The sequence below is a fragment of the Mya arenaria genome, chromosome 9, assembly GCF_026914265.1.
Source record: "Mya arenaria isolate MELC-2E11 chromosome 9, ASM2691426v1".
Lineage (NCBI taxonomy): Eukaryota > Metazoa > Mollusca > Bivalvia > Myida > Myidae > Mya > Mya arenaria.
Genome location: NC_069130.1, coordinates 9386017 through 9404770, shown reverse-complemented (window position 1 = coordinate 9404770; position 18754 = coordinate 9386017). Strand labels below are relative to the sequence as shown.

The 18754-nt window shown below is 34.6% G+C and overlaps 2 protein-coding genes across 7 annotated transcripts in view; one reads left to right on the top strand and one right to left on the bottom strand.

Annotated features, from left to right (window-relative positions):
• The window catches only part of LOC128246853 (guanylate-binding protein 1-like), a 30763-nt gene extending 23372 nt beyond the window's left edge, over nt 1–7391 (bottom strand). For 2 of the 6 annotated variants that reach the window (XM_052965343.1, XM_052965347.1), the window contains exons 1-2: nt 6770–6959; nt 3500–3596 (exon numbers count right to left, since the gene is read on the bottom strand). In XM_052965343.1, the coding sequence (XP_052821303.1) occupies nt 3500–3589 (90 nt within the window). In that variant the 5' untranslated portion in view covers nt 3590–3596; nt 6770–6959. Of the gene's footprint in view, nt 1–3499; nt 3597–6769; nt 6960–7270 lie in introns of those variants that run through there. The other 4 variants (XM_052965342.1, XM_052965341.1, XM_052965344.1 and 1 more) reach the window with 4 other exon arrangements.
• Nucleotides 7392–7583: 192 nt separating this feature from the next.
• LOC128202909 (uncharacterized) lies at nt 7584–17891 on the top strand. Its single transcript, XM_052904082.1, has 14 exons — nt 7584–7773; nt 8696–8820; nt 9031–9084; nt 9454–9519; nt 9924–10013; nt 12905–13202; nt 14529–14811; nt 15244–15460; nt 15555–15565; nt 15666–15751; nt 15870–15974; nt 16491–16714; nt 16964–17128; nt 17467–17891. The coding sequence occupies exons 2-14, from the start codon at nt 8717–8719 to the stop codon at nt 17714–17716; spliced, it is 1953 nt and encodes a 650-aa protein (XP_052760042.1). The 5' UTR covers nt 7584–7773; nt 8696–8716; the 3' UTR covers nt 17717–17891.
• Nucleotides 17892–18754: the final 863 nt, after the last annotated feature.

Genomic DNA, 18754 nt, shown 5'->3' with positions numbered 1-18754 from the left:
AATTAAGTTATAATGTGTGCATGTGGACTTCTTGAAATCATCTAAACGCCAACGGTTTGTAAAAGATAGATGAGTGTTTCCAATTTAACGTGCCCAATTGAGTGAATTTATTTACTTGCCTTTTGGTTTCAGAATGCAAAATGTACGGTTGATATATTTCAAGACTTTCTAGGTCTGACATCAAAATGTCCCACATATATTAGAATAAAAAGCAAATGTCTGTTTTGTGTTGGGTAAAGGGGTATTTAACTGTTATGTATTTCGACAAGCTAACGAGAAAGGTTTAAAGACATAACTTTGCAATAATAATCTGAGTAGTATTGACAATATGGAAAACTACAATTGACCAGTATGAATCACTCGCAAGGGGCCGGACGTATACTATGCATACTGAATTCGGTAAGCGAAATAATCTGGTTTTCACGTAGACAAACAAAGGATTGAAATAAAGAACGACACACTCTGTTAGTACTTGTTTATTTAAAATTATATTGATATTTTAGCATGCCTATTAAATCATAACATATAACAATACTCGATACACCCATTTTGCGTATTACAAGTAAGTACATGGGAAGAGTGATTGGAAGAGGATATTTGATTTAAAGTGGTTTTCATTATTTACTTGGTAAATTGTATACAGCTAGTCGTAATGTGTTACGTTTTATTTAATTCTTGTTGCTAGTTTCAATCCATTTCACCGTCGTTTTCTCAATAAGTAGTTTGCCATGTAATCCGGTTCTTTGTCAGATGAAATTGAAGTTTCATCGGGTACCCTATAAAATTTGCTGGCTCTCTGGTCACAAATATGTAAACATGTTTTGTTTCTATCTATTGCGTCAGTATGTGCTGCGTGTATGTTCCATGTAGAATACATACATGTAGAAGAAGTATAAAAAGGAATGGATTTACCCACGTTTCTTGATCAAGAATGTATTGACTTTGAATAACTTCGCAAGCTAATGAACAAGAGGTAGAATTTCTGCACAGACTGTGTACATCTTCACTTTGCAATAAATCAATTTTAAAAATATATTGAAATACCTTTCAGTTGTTTGCAAGTTATGTATTGCGCTGTGCAAAACTTTGCATAGCCATCAACCAATCCTTTAAGTGTTAAGTAATTTCTTCCAGTAATATCTTAGTTGTACGTCAGACAAATTTGTTTGAAGAAAATCAAAACATTAGTGGAGGAACTTTTGCAAATAGGTGCCCAAGAGTGATTTTTTTCTGCATTGTGCACAACTTTAGATTGCTATCTATCAAAGGTCAAGTTTCATCATTTTCTTCTGATTGTTTGAAATGATGCGACAGACATTTCTTTGAAATAAATTCAAAGACCAAGATGAACCATATGGCTCCATAAGTTATTAATCTGGCGCTGTTTGCAATTTCACATTTTCATCTAAAAATGTTTAAAAATACAATTAATCTCTTTAAAAAATCGAATAATGCCTGAGTTACAATTCGTGCAAGGAGTACAACTGCACATTGCCATTTATTTTTGCTCAAACTTTCACTAATCTTTTCAAGTATTTTTCGAGTCGTGACTTGGACAAACATTGGACTAATTATAATAACTAGATATTGCTATTTTGAAAAAGCGCTTTTCTTCCCCATTGTGTGGTCTTAGATGAGAAATAATAAATGATGAACATGGAAGTTATACTTTTGGACATGACACGTTCAAGCATATTTGTAATATACTGGTCATGCCCTACCTGCATAGTTCTGGTAGCAAGCATGCTTCAGTTATTGAGCGGAAATCGTAAGTTTACCTCAAGGTCATCTTGACCTTTGTTCCTACTGGCCTTAAAGTAAATAGGGGTCTTTTATTACTCATGACCAACTGGTATAAACAGTATGAAGCTCCTTGTGGCAACCATTCTTAAGTTACTGAGCGGAGACATATGTTATACCATATGGTTATTGTTACATATACCGTGACCTTTACCTTTGACCAACTGACCAAAAATTAATAGTGGTCTTCAACTAGTCATGACAAACTGGCATACCAAGTATGAAGTTCCTGGTAGCAAGCATTCTTGATTAAATGAGCGGAACCATTTTAACCTCATTTTCACTGCGACCTATACCGGGACATTGACCATTGACCTACTGACACAAATTAATAGAAGTCATTAACCAGTCATGACCAAATGGCATACTAAGAATGAAGTTCCTGAGTGCAAGATTTATTACTGGAAACTCTTTCCCCTAAAGGTCACTGCGACCTTGACATTTGACCTATTAATCCCAAAATAAATAGGGGTCATATACTAGTCGGGATAATTGGCATATTAATTATGGGGTTCTTTAGTACTTTAGTTATTGAGCGGAAGCCTTTTTTTCCCTAAAAGGTCACTGCGACCTTGGGTTATCTAGTAGTTCTCACAAATGACTAGTCATGAACAATAGCTTATCAAGTATGAAGTACCTGGGTTCAAGTGTTTTTAAGTTATAAAGTGGAAACCGCTTTCACCTTAAGGTAACAGCGACCTTGACTTTCGATCTACTGATCTCAAAATCAATAGCGGTCATCGACCAGCCATGACCAACTGGCATACCAATTATTAAGATCAATGGTGCAAGTGTTCTCTAGTAATTCATCGGAAAACAGTTTTTTCCGAATCAAGTTTAGGTTGGCCTTGACCTCTAGACCTACTGACCACAATATATGAGTTTGAATGCTCTAAAGTTATTGAGCAGAAATTGTTAATTTTACCTAACGATTCCCGCGACATTGGCCATTGACCTACTGATCAGAAAATGATTAGTGATCATCTACTTGTCATGACCAACTGGCATATCAGGTCTGAAGTTCCTGGGTGCAAGCTTTCTTTAGTTATTGAGCGGAATCCATTTTTCAGCTTCAGGTCATCGCCAACATATCGTATGCACCTGACGGTCAATTTTGACCACCTGATGATCTCAAAATAAAAGAAATAATGTACTGATGATGATCAACTTGAAAATAAAGTATCAAATTCATTGACTCAAACGATATCCGGTTATTGAGCGGAAACCGTTATTTCACCTTAATGTCACCGTGACATTGACCTTTGAGTTTTTTCGAGCGGAAACAAAGTGGGATGTACGGACTGACAGACAGACGGACGGACGGACAGACCGACAGGGCAAAAACACTATACTACTACTACTACTACTACTACTACTACTACTACTACCACTACCACCACCACCACCACCACCACCACCACCACCACCACTACCACTACTACTACTACTACTACTACTACTACTACTACTACTACTACTACTACTACTACTACATGATGATGATGACGACTACCTGGATTTATTCGCCTAGACTGGATTCTTGTAGCTTCGCCCTACAACCACTGACAGCCGACTACTACTACTACTACTACTACTACTACTACTACTACTACTACTACTACTACTACTACTACTACTACTACTACTACTACTACTACTACTACTACTACATGATGAAGATGATGATGATGATGACTACCTGGATTTGTTCGCCTAGACTGGATTCTTGTAGCTTCGCCCTACAACCACTGACAGCCGAGGAGTCAACGGGATTCTCCTTTGAAGCCATTGCTGATCTGCAAAATATCAGAGAAAATTAAATTTGCGTGAGCTTAACTTCATATCATTGAATGTTTTTTTTCTGTTAAATGAATATAATCAGCTCATCGTAAATCAGCAAAAAAGAAAAGAACTTCAAAAAAGACAAGCGTTTTAATACAATTTTTTTATAAAAGAAATCTCTTTATACTTGGTAAAATTTAAAAGCGAAACTCGGGTTGTTTAATATGATGGCTGTTATCTGCCATTTTGTGATGAAAAAGGTGAAGAAACGACAAAAATATTGCTTTTTTCACCTTCGATTTAGCGCATTATACCTTGAGTTATGTTTGCATTGGCAGTATGTGAACCCGAGAAGGCTCACAAAGGGGGCTATATATCTTGTTTTTGCACCGTCTATACACCACAATAAAATGGCAAAAACCCGCAAGCATAGTATTCTGTATGTTTTAAACAAATACTTGACAAGTGATTTAATGTTATATTGGCTCTTTGCACAGCTTAACAATTCGACAGAAGATATTTATTTATGGCCCAAACCCATACTGCAATTTTGTAAACGATAACATCTTATTTTGCACGTAGCTCATTCGCTATCATATTTCAAAGTATTCGATGCATAAAACATATCAAAGACAAGTTTTAAGTAATAGGATGCATGTTATAAATTTCTATCATTGTATACCTCGCATTTACCTAAAACACCTTCCCTTTAGACACTTATAAATTAGGTTATAATATGCATTATTTTTTAAACAAACAAAACGAAACTGCGAAATGTCATATAAATAATGACGGACTTTCGCCAAGCTATTAATCAGTATATGTATTCAAAAGGTGAATAGCATAACTGAAATAAGTATAACTTGCAAACTAACAGTCAGACGTATATTATTAAACATAGACTTGAACCTTATTTGTAAAATATCTCCACACGAAATGTACCAATTATAATAAATGAAACAAATCCAATAACTCTAGCTTGAAGATAGAGTTATGCCCCTTGACCGACTTAGACCGATAGCAGAGTGTTGAAATGATTGTTCAGACACTAGAAAAAAAATAATTAAAGCATTTCCAAATACATTTGCAGAACCCTTGAAAAAGAAGTACTCATGTCATTTGACATATACCTGGACATTTGAATGGTCAATTCTTCAGAACAGTATTGGCCAAATGATTAAGGTCAACAGTGCCCAAGATCTTTTTATGGCTGGCTAAAGCTCAGACTCGTGTACAGATAAATGTAATTTATTTACCATTTAATGAAAATAACTACAAGTCAATGCGTATAAATGTGTCAATTTGCTTTGAGCAGGTCCAATCTTAATTAAAAAGTGTTTGTGTGTGTCTGTACGTGTGTATTTGAAATGAACTTGCAATGTTTTGAACTATTACTAAAAATGACTTTATCTCATGCTGAAAGCTTATCCTTAGTCATCATTTTTTATCATATAATACTAAAAATTATAAGATATTCAAAGATAAATATCCATTTAATTATTTGTAAAAAATGATTCTATCAATATAAGTCTATGTATCTTAAATCTGTATTGCTGTGTATGCCTTTATATTTTTACATTTAATATTCATTTATTAATCCGTCGTATGAACATACACTTCTAATTATTTTGTATCAATGTCTTCCTCTCTATTGATTATCTATATACACATCTGAATGTGTACATTATATGCGTTTATGTTCTCATATATCTTGTAATCCTGATTTTTATCATGTATAAATGTAATACAAATTGTAATTCATGTTCACATGTATCTTGTTATCTTTGATTGCCATAACGTCACTTATATAACTTTTGGTTCTCACTCGTTGAAATATATTCTGATCTTACACTGAAACAAACAATTATCCTCGAGTGATCGGAGGAATGAATGCGATTTCAATTGCGTTGTGTTTTGTGGTTAGAAAAGCCATACTATAAAATTACAACTTTTGTATTGTCTGAGTATCAAATTTTGTAAACAAACCGTCACCAAAACAATAAACTTACATAAAAGTATGCTTTAAATTACATTTGTCATATATTTAATAGATTTGTTTTGCTGTCGAATGTGTTATTAATGAACAATTCTAACAATTCCTAATATTTCTCAAAATGTATCTGAGCTTCAACTTGTTTTGATTATTCAGAAATAATTATTGTTCGATTGATTGTTATCCATCATTTCTTTTGAACTATTATGTCAGATTTTGAGGTAATGAATTGTGTTTTGAAGATCAGAAGATAAATATTGATGGCAAATAGACGTATATATTTTTTATGTTTAAATGGCATTTGAACAGATGTGTTTTTACCCATTATACGGTTTATTACTGTAGGTTTGTTTACAAGTCTTCAATGCTATATACCATACCATACTGACGATATGATCAAAGTTGGCAAGGTTTAAAATAAAAGCTATTATGAATTACATATTGCTGATAAGTTACCAGCACTAAAAACCAACGGTGTATTATGATCCCGAAGTCAAAACTTTCATGAGGGGACACCAGACATGGCAGGTGTCCCTGCACTAACAAAATAATAGTTTGACAGAGAAATAATAAAAACCGAAGACACGAGTTAAGTTTAAGCTGAAATTAAATCATTGTTTAAGAAAAATATTTTATAAGCAGATTATTTTAGCAGAATTCACATCGTTGGTTTTGCTTGTCAACTTCCTGTTTATATTTTGTTGTAGTTGAGATTAATTTCATTCTATCAATTTGTATTTTCTTTTATGTTTTGGATGTACCCCCCAAGCATAAGAATAATGCCGAAATTGCCAAAACATGCAAATACCATAATCAATGTGAATTCTTTGTAACACAGACAAAGGCCGCTATTAAAGTCCCTTCAAACATATAATTATTATTATTATTATAAAAGAATAACAATACACAAATGTCAATTTTATGATGGGACAGAATGGCTATAAATATATATTTATATATATGTGTGTGTGTGTGTGTATGTATGTGTGTCAACTCCTGGTTACATCATTTTCAAATTTTTAAACCAAAGGCAACTGCGAAAAAAGAAGAATTATGCATCAGGACACGTATCAAGTCATGTTTAAAATATTGATAGAAAAGATTGCACCTTACCTTGTGAAAAAGACAATATAGATCATTATAAGATCGGAAAAAAAAATAAGCCTTAAATCTAAATAGCTCAGTAAAACTTACTGTGAGAAATATACATCCGTTGTGTTCTAATGCAAGCACAAATGTCAAATGGCGTTCTACTGAATTCAGCTTGGCGAAATGCGGATAAATACAGTGATATAAATCTTTTTCATCATTACTTTCCTGCACTGTATTTTGCAAACTCGGCAGTATATTGCATTTTGTAAGAAAAAAACACACCTGTTTTGCTTAATACATGAACATGGTCTGATGTCTAACAACCAATGAAAATCATAACGGAAATACCCGATGTACGTCGTTATTTGTCGTATGTGATGCAAAAAAACACATTTACGCATACGTAGGATGTAAAGAGTCCTAGTTTTGGTCCGTATTGATATATTGTCCCTTCAACAAAATAGTCCATACTCTATTAACTATTTCCAAGTTTATATTTAAACACTAGCGCCTTTATGATTTATCCATCTCTACATTATTATAAAGCCAAGGTAAGGAACATGGTACAACGTACTACAAGGTAAAATTTAAGGTATGACTCACCATGTATCAGCCCTGCCTTTGTCGTACTATGTATTGTAAATAATAAGATGCACTCTTATTAAAAGTCAATATTACAAAAATAAAATTTGAGTGATAATCCTGTAAGTTATCACTAAATAATGCTCTTGTGGAAAATATCACTTTCTGATAACAAATCTATAACCGTGTATTTGATAGCTGAAATCGCTAAAATATTAAATGATTGGTAAATGAAAAAAGATTTACGGAGATCAACGATCGACTCCGTAAAATTCGTTCGGTTGATATCGGAAATATCTTGCATACTAATGAGGTAGCGGAAAATTCAAAATGGAGGCAACAACAAAGAAACGCGGAAGACCTAAACTGGCCGAATCTGGGAGAAAAAGGAGGATGGCCACCAGAAATTTAGAGGCATCTAAGTCAGGAATATATATTGGAAGTGAGACTGAAAGATGGGAGAGGATTAAAGTCGAGAACGGATTGAAAAGCGACCGAGAGTTGGCAACCTTTTTGATTGACAGGTACTTTTCTACTTTCCTTTTTGTTTTGATTTAACTACGATGAATTTAATTATTCATTTGTTCAATGTAAGCATTTTTTATTTGTATTTGAATGCCTGGATTTATTGCCATATGTGACACTTTGATAGGAAAAACTAGCTGCAAAATTTATCGTAATAATTCGTTGATAAATACTTGTTCCCAATTCGGATAATGTACTACCGGATATTTTGCATTGCTCTTCTGCCTTAAACAGGCTCCAACGTGTGTGCAGTATTTTGTGCTGATATTCAGATTGTAAGCATGATGATTATTTGAGAATAAATCAAGTCACATAGTCATGATAATAATCAATATGCATTGGATATGGATGGGTTAACATATAGTCATTCTAAAATGCCGTCCAGGCTTTTTTTTTACTGATGGTTAGCCTTGAACGTCCAGGCTAACCATCATTAAAAAAAGCCTGGACGGCATTTTAGAATGACTAGGTTAACAGACTGACACTGAGGGACTGACAGCACAGTACACATGATTATGAACACCTGGTGAAGGTCAACAAATTTTAATCAAGATGCAATATTGCTTTGGCCACTTGCACATTTCATCAGTTTCCATGTCTTAAAACATTGGTGTCAATTATGTTCATGTACTTGTTCTTCAGTATTGTTTAGTAGAATGTCTATTTGATGTAGATCACACAAATTATTGTTCATGATTTAAAACAGAATGTACATGTATATGTCATAACCCAGTCTTCAGCATTCACTAAATCCATATTGCAGTTTGATTGGGCTTAATAAATTATAGCCCCCCCCCCCCATTCACCCTAACGCATAATATCTGGAAGCTTTATTCTTGAAAATGCTATTGCATTATGTCATATTTATGATGTTTTGAGTAAAAAAGGGTTTTTCATTTGCACATTTATTTGCATCACAAGGACAAACCAGAGACTAGAGTCATGCACATGACACATATGACCTCAACCCCATGTCAAGGATACATACCACAACACAGTCAGAAAACACCATCTGTATCAGAGGTTTCTGCACCAGAGACTGACAGGTAACTGTAACCTAAAGTTTAGTCCTTTACTATTGGTTACACATATTCCATAGTCAAGAAACAACTTGACTTTTATTATTAAGAAACCTGAAGAAGTTATTTATTATTTTCTTACGTGGATCAAAGAATTTGTATGTATACAGTAAGGCTGTATTGTAAGCAAACAAATCATTTTTATTTTCAAAAATTAATTTTATGATTTTGTTTCAGTGAGATCATGTCTGGAATTGAAGTCCTGAAATCTTCTGATGAAAGTTCAACACAGTAAGGATATTTTCCTAAATAATCAGTTCTATCCGTCAATAGGCCCTGCCTTATAATACTCTATAATTCCTTATGGTACCTATAAATGGTATCATAATTAGTAACCAGGTATTTGTAAATAATGTATAGAGGTGAATAGACTGTCTTACTAGTTTTCCTTACTGAATACTAGAATAAAAGTCTACTGACAGAGCAAGGAGAAATGTGTTTGAACACCGGTGTATATGCACATTGCAATTTGTGCAGTGTTACATTGTGCATTATAAAAAATCATGAGCCTATGTACTGCAATGTTGTATTCTTTCATTACATATAATAGACAACATATCTATTACATTTGATAAACCATGCAATGTTAATGTTTTACAGGCATTCACCAGAGAAGAGACCATCAAAACAGAAGTTGCAATCTTCATCATTTGTCAACCCTTTAGAGTGAGTTTACCTTTGTAATTGAAATAGAGTAGATTAATGTGATTGATTTGTCTGCTTCTCAAATAAGGGTCTTCACTGTTTCAGACTCCATCAGATTTAGTTACTTGAATAATAGAAGTGGTTAAAACACTTTTTCTACCCAAAAGAAATTTTGATTAATAGTAGGTACTGATGCCAACTTCAAAAAAGGGAGTTTTGGTTGTGTTTTGTTTCATGCCCTAATGCCATCTTTTTATCATTCACAAGTATTGATAAACAAATTGAAATAAGGATATTATTTGTGATATACTGGTAAACAACTGATTAGATTAATAGAACTGTTTACAAATGAACAGTGTATCTATTTGTTCCTATGAATGCTTTTTCTTTAATGTAAAATCAATTTGTTATTTTTCTTTCTAAAGCATAACCCTCGACTGCACATTCTCGGATACCGATGAGAGCTTGACAGATGATCCTGACTATGAACCCAGCTTTGCTTTGACTGCAGTTCTGTAAGTTTTCATATAGACAGTTCATTTTTTATTATGAAATACAGAAATGATTCATCTGCAAATAGAATAAAAACAACATGTTAGAATACGTAAAAACAAGCAATGTCAACAAATAGTATTGTAATTAAGGGGGATTGGTAGTCATCATATGGGTGACTGGTTGGTCTGTTGCAAATGTTATCCAAGTAAGTAAATCTTGGTACAACTGATCAAAGTAAGGTGTAAAGTACTGACCATACCCCTCTTAACCCATCAGCCTGTACAGTTTGAGATTATACTTTTATTAGTCCTTTCCTTCTCAAATAAGCAATCTTTTTATGCATTTTATGTTTTTATATTTTTGTTTCAGCAGGGTTAGACACTAACATTTTTCACAAGGTAGTCCCTCGGACTACTGGATCCAAAATCTGGGTAGTCCAGCAAAAACTCTGGTAGTCCATAAAAATGAAAGCCTTCAGTGTTTTGTGAGACTTAGCCTTCTTATAACATTGTCAGTATAACCCTTTGATTGGTCATGATTTTTATCTGTCTCAATCTTAAAATTTCCACATTCTTCAAAACAATTTTTGGCCTTTAAATTTAATTTTAAAACCAAAAAAATGCTAAAAACTATGCTAAAATACCTCAGATTAAAAATCTAAAAAACATGCTAAAATACCCCATAATCTGTCACTTTCAGGAAAATGTTGCAATAAATCACTTGACACTAAAACACCTCGACTGAGATCGTTGCTAAGTTATGGCACAAATGACAGACATCCTACTGATAAGCAATATTTGATTATTGGTATCCTACTATTGAGTATTCTTTGTTAATCTAAACAACATATCATATAATACTTAATAAAACATGATGAAATAAATTCCGAAAGTGTTATTAATTATTTTTTGTATGGGAGTAAGATAACAATTAACATGACGCTGCCTGTCACTCAAACTAGCGTCCAGATTAGGCAGGGCTTATCAGTTGCCGTTGCTATCCGCCATGACCTCCGACAATCCTCACATATCAACAGTAGTGTAATTACGCTGTTATATATATTTAACACAAATTATGTCTCATAATTGAGAGATAGTAAAGACAGTTTAAGAAATCCGAAATACTGACATTTTCCCTTTATGCTGCTAAAATTATAATTGATAACAAGGTACTGTTTAGTAGACTAATTCAATTCTCAAAATGTCTTAATGTAAACGTACATAATATACGTATATTTCCGTTTTAATAGCCTTAAAATAATAAATATCATTATGAGAATTCTTGTACAATATTGATGATATCTTGGGATTTAGTTTGATTTTGAAATTTGTCTCCTTATTGTGCGAAAAGTTTTAAAACCGAGGTATATACATTTGCATTTAAGTTTGTTTGACATATTAGTGAAAAAGACACCTCAATTTATGTGAGTTACATTTTTTATTAAATTTAATTAAATATTTGATATATAGCTTAAGGTCACAAAAAGTATATACGTATAGATAAAACAAAATCATATTTTAAAAAGACGCAAATCAAAGTAAAAACCTTTGCATGTATAATGACTATGGTCGTTTCAAAATTTCTATGCTGATTGTTAGAACAGTTTTGCATTTCATTTAAAACGGAAATTTATTCATTGAGAGAAACAATAAGGTAGTTATATAAATAATGATAATAATGCATTACACTAGTATAAAACAGGTGATTCTGAATCGAAAAAGGAAGAAAAACAGCGAAATCCATTAAGTTTTGACAATGGATCTATACAAACATCTTTTTTTGTTGATTTTCGGATAGGAAATTAATACATGTTTTGTTTCCCTTTATTTGAGTTTTAAAATAGAGACTGTTATTGTACTGTAACAAAATTCCGATGTTATTTAGAAATAAATTATTTTAAAGCCTAGACATTTTTCTACCTGAATTATACATTGCATACAATTAATAATAATGAACTTATTTAATGTTATACTTGGTTTTATTGCTATGTTTTACCATGTTCCATGCATTTTTTATCTGATTGTCATTTATAACTTTTGAATTATTATCGTCTGCTTCTGGGTATTTTTCGGAGGTCCTAAATTAAGAGGTCATGTGACACTGTAGGTGTAGCCTTATCGCTATCGGCGTGGTGTTAATTGTTATTTGCCCTAGCTTCAAAGTATAAATGTTATATTTTGGCGCGAAAATTAAAGCACACAACTCTGTCATCGTCTGCACTTACACTGCATTATACCTGTTTTGGCAGTATGATTAATTTATCAGCTGTTCTTCTAAAAGCCAGTTTGAAAGATTTCATAAGCCAGACATAATGTTCCTTCTGTTTGCTTTAAATAAACACCGACATTTGGCAATACCCTAAACCATAATAATTACGACGTATTTTCAGAAAATCTAAAAATAGTAAAAACCGTCAAGTGTTTATCTGCATCGTATCTTTCATTGTTTTTGACTGAAAATGCAAGGGATTTAGAAAATCTGCCACTTGGACCCAAATCTACCTTGCTGACATTTAAGCAGAGGTGCACATGTCTGACGATTAAAACACACCATAGAGTGTGAAAATGGTTTTTCCCTTTCTAAATAAAGACATTCTACTGACTGGTTTAAACATTAATCGAAAGGCTATACGAAATGCGCGCGAAATTCGGTTAACAGTCCATGTTGTCCGGAACTGCTCGGCCATCCTCGGCAAGCTTTACAATGAGTGTTTACCGGTGATAATCGGCTTCTTGACATCAAATTTTACGCAAGTTTAAGCGTAATAAAGATTTTATGCTCAATTAACTGATGTGATATTTACTTTCTTTTAGAAGTCCGACGGACTATTGACTTAAAATGTCTTGTAGTCCGACCTTAAATCTGGTAGTCTCGGACTACCGGACTACTGTTAGTGTCGAACCCTGTTCAGCCCTCCTTATTTGAAGGATTGTCCAGATGTCTCGTATGAAGAAATTGAGCTTGACAGGGATATTGTGGAGATGGTTGAAGACAGCGATGAAGAAGATCTGACTGATTTGGTTGATGGAGTTAATCACATAAAATCAGATGGTGACATTGGTGTTTTATGTGAAGATGATACTTTGCTCGTTTTCATGGACCAGCTGAAGATTCTAGCCAGCAGAGCAGTGCCAGCATGCAGAACCTGTAAATCTCATGAGGTGGAGATTAAAGACACCTACAAGGGATCAGCTGTCTATCTTGAATGGGTAAGTTTACACAGCATGTCAACACATGACAAAACATGTCATTTTAGCTCGACTATTCGAAAAATAAGGAGAGCTATACTACTCATCCAAGCGTCGGCGTCACCCGTTGGTTAAGGTTTTGCGTGCAAGCACACATAGGTTAATATCTCAGCAACTACTTCAGGTATTGCATTGAGACTTTATACAATGGTACTCAACCATCCAACCTAATTAATTAACCAAGTTTTATAACTCTACTTTGCATGTAATGCCAATAATATGCCTTTATTATTTGACTTAGAAATTCTGGTTAAGGTTTTGCATGAAACCACTTTTAAGTCAATGCTTCAGCAAATACATCATGTGTTGCATTGTAACTTTACACACAGGCTCCCAACCATTTAACCTTCTTTTTTAATCAAGTAAGATAACTCTATCTTTTTTATTATATAATTTTTGCCCCTTTATTATGCGACTTAGAAATTCTGGTTAAGGTCTTGCATGTTAGCACACATAGGATAATATCTCAGCAAGTACTTGATGTATTGTATTGAGAATTTATACAATGGTATTCAACCACCCAACCTAATTGAATAATCAAGTTAGATAACTGTGTTTTGCAAATAATGGCCCTTTATTATTACACTTAAAAATTCTAGTTAAAATTTTGCATGTAACCACATTTATGTTAAATATCTCCGCACATCATGTATTGCATTGAAATCTAATCTAACAGTGACCCATGCATGTTTCGCCAAAACTTTTCAATCCTTGCACTGAAAAGCGGTGGAATAGTCGAACGCGCTGTCTCTGTGACAGCTCTTGTTTATAATTTCCAATTTGTATTTTAAAGCTGCACTCTCACAGATTTACCATTTTGACAACATTTTTTGCCTTTGAATGAGCCAATCTTTGTGTAAATATCTGTAAACCACTGATATAAGATTGCTGACATAACATCAGATAACAGATTTTTTAAACTTAAGAATGAAAAGTTGTGCTTTGATTTTTTTTTTGTCAGCAGTCTTTTATCACTGGTTCCCATGCCTTTTCTGCATAAATTTGCTTGTTCCACAACAAAATATTTTTTTTAACAAAGGGTTCAATCTGTGAGATCGCAGCTTTAAAAAATACATAGTAAAAGGCTCATGTCACACCCTACATGTTTATAAGATTTCACTCGACACATAACATGAACATAATCAAGATTTTTTACATGTTCATGATTTTAAATTGTTCGATTGTGCTTAGTTCTGTGTATGCCCTGATACACTTTAGCCTCAAATGTTGTCACTGATCAACAAAACTGAATGTAAGCTTAGTTTTGTTCATTTTTTCAACAACCAGGTTTGTAAAGAGGGTCACAGCAATGGCCGATGGTGTTCCCAGCCCCTTCTGAATCGCAGAGTGCACAGTGGCGACTTCCTGATATCTGCCACTACAGTTTTGTCAGGGAACAACTTCAGCAAACTGAAGCTTTGGGCTGATATGCTAAAGTTAAAGTTTCCTTCAGAACAACAGTTCTTCCGTGTTCAGGGAGCTTACTTGGTACCAACAGTTGACAGTTACTGGCAAGAACATCAACAGGATCTAATACAGTCATTTCATGGCCAAGATGTCATAGTTCTTGGTAACTATACAATACATTTTATGTCTTTTTATGTCACTCTATGTTTTTTTTTGGCTGTCTGTTTCAATTTGATTTTTAGCTTCAATGTTTTTATCAACGCTATTAAAAATTGCCATGAATATCTAATAAATCTGTGCACAAATGTTTTATCTTGATTTATGCATATAGATAATCAGACAGAAACAGTCTATATCTGAGACAATTACAACAGTCAATCCTTTATTTGGGCCAGTGAAACAAACCATTTAGATTGTATTACCCTACTTTTTGGGAAATTTGTTAAACATGATTAAAACACAAGGATTTCAGTCAAAAATGCATATCACTTAACTTTCAATTTTACAGTTAAAGGGTATGTTGCTTAATTTAGACATGTGGCAAAAAGGTAATAAGGACACACACATAATGTCCATCTGTATTCTGCCTTTTCAGGAGATGGATGTAATGACAGCCCAGGCCATTGTGCCCAGTACTGCTCCTACACCTTGATGGAGAATGATTCCAAGAAAATTCTAACCTTGAAGACCATGGAAAAACGTGAAACTGATAGGAAATCTGCTGCCATGGAGAAAAAAGCACTGAAAGCCTGCCTTGAAGAGCTGCTGGACAAAGATGTTTGTGTAATCACTGGGAATCACTGCCATGATGAGTAAGAAATTAAAAATTGTTTTTAAGGCGTCTTAACAAAGCTCTAAATGAGTTATATAGCATTATCTAGCGGTTCGCTGCTTATATGTTCCAAGTGTCTGGCAGTGTACTTGAAGTTCATTTAATGTCAAGTTTAACCTTTAAAGTAATGTATGTTCTAACTTGATGCTATTTCTATAACTTTATTGATTATATGACTTGTTCAGGTACAGATAACAAAGAGCAGAAGGGTATTTTCCACTCGCATGATATTTGGCATGTGGCCAAAAATTTAGGCAAAAAGCTGACGAAGGTAAATACAATATAAGTTTGCTCAATATATACATGCATTTATTGACTCCTATAACTAAGTGTGAATTTCAATTGTTATGTATTGATAACATTATTATCTTATAAAATTTTCCTTTCAGCTCTCTCTGAAGAAGGACAACCGCATCCTGAGAGATTGGATCAAAGACATAGTGAACCATTTCTGGTATGCATGCAAGGTTGCGGAAACTGAGGCCCAGTTTAAGGTAGAGTCTGCTTAAAATGTTTTTCCTCTGTGATCACTGTAAAGAGAGATACATGCACAAGATAATTTGGTGTTGTAGGGTCACAAGCCTTATTGACAGCTTTGTTCATTTTAATGCATTGCCAGTTTAAAACGGATCTACCTGGGCTCCATTACCAGTGCATTCCTTAGTTTTGCTGCAAGCAACTGACAGCTTACCCACTTTTATTAGCACTGGGAGATAAGGTGGGTCCTCAGATTATTTGATCAAAATATCATGGTGAATTTTGCACATCAGGCTCCTGAATGTGCTAGCCGTTACCGCATGGTAATTTGTGCAGTTCTTTCTTGATGTGTTACATGTACTTTATTTGTGTTTGGATACTGAGAAAAAAATAATGATGGCAAATGAATGAAATTAATCATAGATAAAAAGGTCAAAGAAAAAGTTGTGTTGCAGAAAAACTCATGTATCTTGGTGAAATTGAAATTCATAGTATTTTTCAGAATGTTAAGCTTTTGTTTTCTATGTATTCAGGGAATATGGGTGAGTGTGCTACACCATGTCACAGATGAGCACGAATGGCTCATATCTTATGGGGATGATGGCTGTAATGAATGCCACCACGGTCCACTGGCCGCAGAAGATCGTGACAAGCCATGGCTGCACAGGATCAAAAATTCTGCAGTTCTGAAGGACCTTTCTTCTGTGGTGATGGACAAACGTCTACTAAAGAAAGTTGCCTACTATCTGAAGTTCAGGTAACAAAAGTTCACTTCATTTTCATTACCTTATGATTGGATCCAATGGCCAATGACCATATAATTTAAACCTTTTCATTTTAACCGACATAGCCTCTGAAACAACTGGGCAACCTTTATAATTATACACTTTCCATGTAGCATCTGTGGCATGACCCAGAACTGTTCACATAGTTCTGACATAAAAGCCACATTGTTGTATATATATGGTTGAACAATTGTATATAAATATGGTATCTGATTTTCCAGAAGCACTGCAGAACTGGAAGGCTTTCACCAACATCTTTTGATGTATTGTGCAAAGCGCTTCGCCTACACACCACCTGTGTACCGAATGAGAAATTTGTTAGCTGCACTGAATCATAACCTGCATCAGGATCGGTCAGTACAATTCAACAAAAATGGATCAATGAGGTATGCCATTAGATTTTGCATAAAATTCAGAGTCATTCAGAATGTAAGATTTTAACAAAGGTAATGTTTTTTCTCATTGATCAAAACCAATATGGAATAAACATGCCTTTTTATCAAAATCAAATATCACAGCTTTAATATTTGATGGGGTGAACCAGAGTAAATTTGCTTTCATAGCAAAAGTTCACTTACACAATTAAACATGCTAATCATTTTTTGAATGTGTTTGTGAACTGACACTTCAATCATTATTCTTACAAGCATTTTACTCCCACTGCCTTGCATGCTATCCATTTGGCCCCTGTATCATTCTGGTTTTGTTATGACTAACTTTGCAGATTGAGACGGGTATTTAACAAAAAAAGCGGTCGATGGTCAGTGTATCCAGTTAAAGAACAAAAAAAATACCAATATATAAGGACAATGCTGAAAAGGGCTTTGAGGCTGAGACTGGATGACCGGGTTGGGATGAGCCAGAAAAGGGTGCTGAAGGAGGGGGACCCCAGGCGGATTTCAAAGAATCTGGCCCCATTATCCCCTAAGGCCACAAAGGAGATCGTTCTAGAGCAGAAGTCACGCTTTAAGTGAAGACAATGAACATATGATGTTTTGAGGCAATGACGAAAAGGGCAGGAAGTGTAGACATAGATAATCGTGCGGACAGAATCTGAACCTGAATTTAGTTTTTACTAAGAGACAATTATAGTTATTGCTTTTTGATCTCATTTTTATATTGTGTGAAATAAAGTCAGATAAAGCTGTTCTCCTATATTTAGCTATGACTACTTGTAAGAAATTGTGTTATTATGCCCCCCCCCTTCGAAGAACAGGGGTATATTGCTTTGCACATGTCAGTCCGTCGGTAGACCAAAGCTTGTCCGAGTGATGACTCGACAATTCCTTGAAGGATGGTCACCAAACTTGACCTGAAGATAATGGTAAAAGGATATTAAAGCTTGTCCGAGTGATTAATCACCAATGGCTAGACCTATGGTCATCAAACTTGACATTGAAGCTGGGCCTGACCAGTAGATGACCCCTAATGCTTTTAGGGATCATCAGGTTAAAGGTCAAGGTCACAGTGATAATTTCTGCACACATGGCCCTAAAACGTGTAGGTTGGGTGTGATCAGTAGATGGCCCCTATTGACTTTGGGGTCATCAAGTCAAAGGTCAAGGTCACAGTGACCTTGAAAGCAAACTTGACAATTCCTGGACAACTTGACAGGAAGATAGGGCCTGACCAGTTGATGACCCCTGTTGATGTTGGGTTTCATTGGGTCAAAGGTCATGGTCACAGTGACCTTTCACTTGAAAAAGGTAAGAAAGCTTCTCCCAGTGATATCTCAACAAAGCGTAGACCTATGATCATCGAAATGACTAGGGGATTGGGCCTGACCTGTAGATGACCCCTTTTAATTTAAGGGGTCATAAGGTCAAGGTCACAGTGAGCTTTAATGCAAAAAGCTTGTCTGTGTAATAACTTGACACTGCCTGCACCCATGGCCCTGATTTTGAGGTCCATGCATATTTTATTAAATTGCCCAAATATAATCCTGACATAATGGCGCTTGGGGGGGGGGGAGGGGGGCATAATGCTTGACAAACATCTCTTGTTTTACTAGT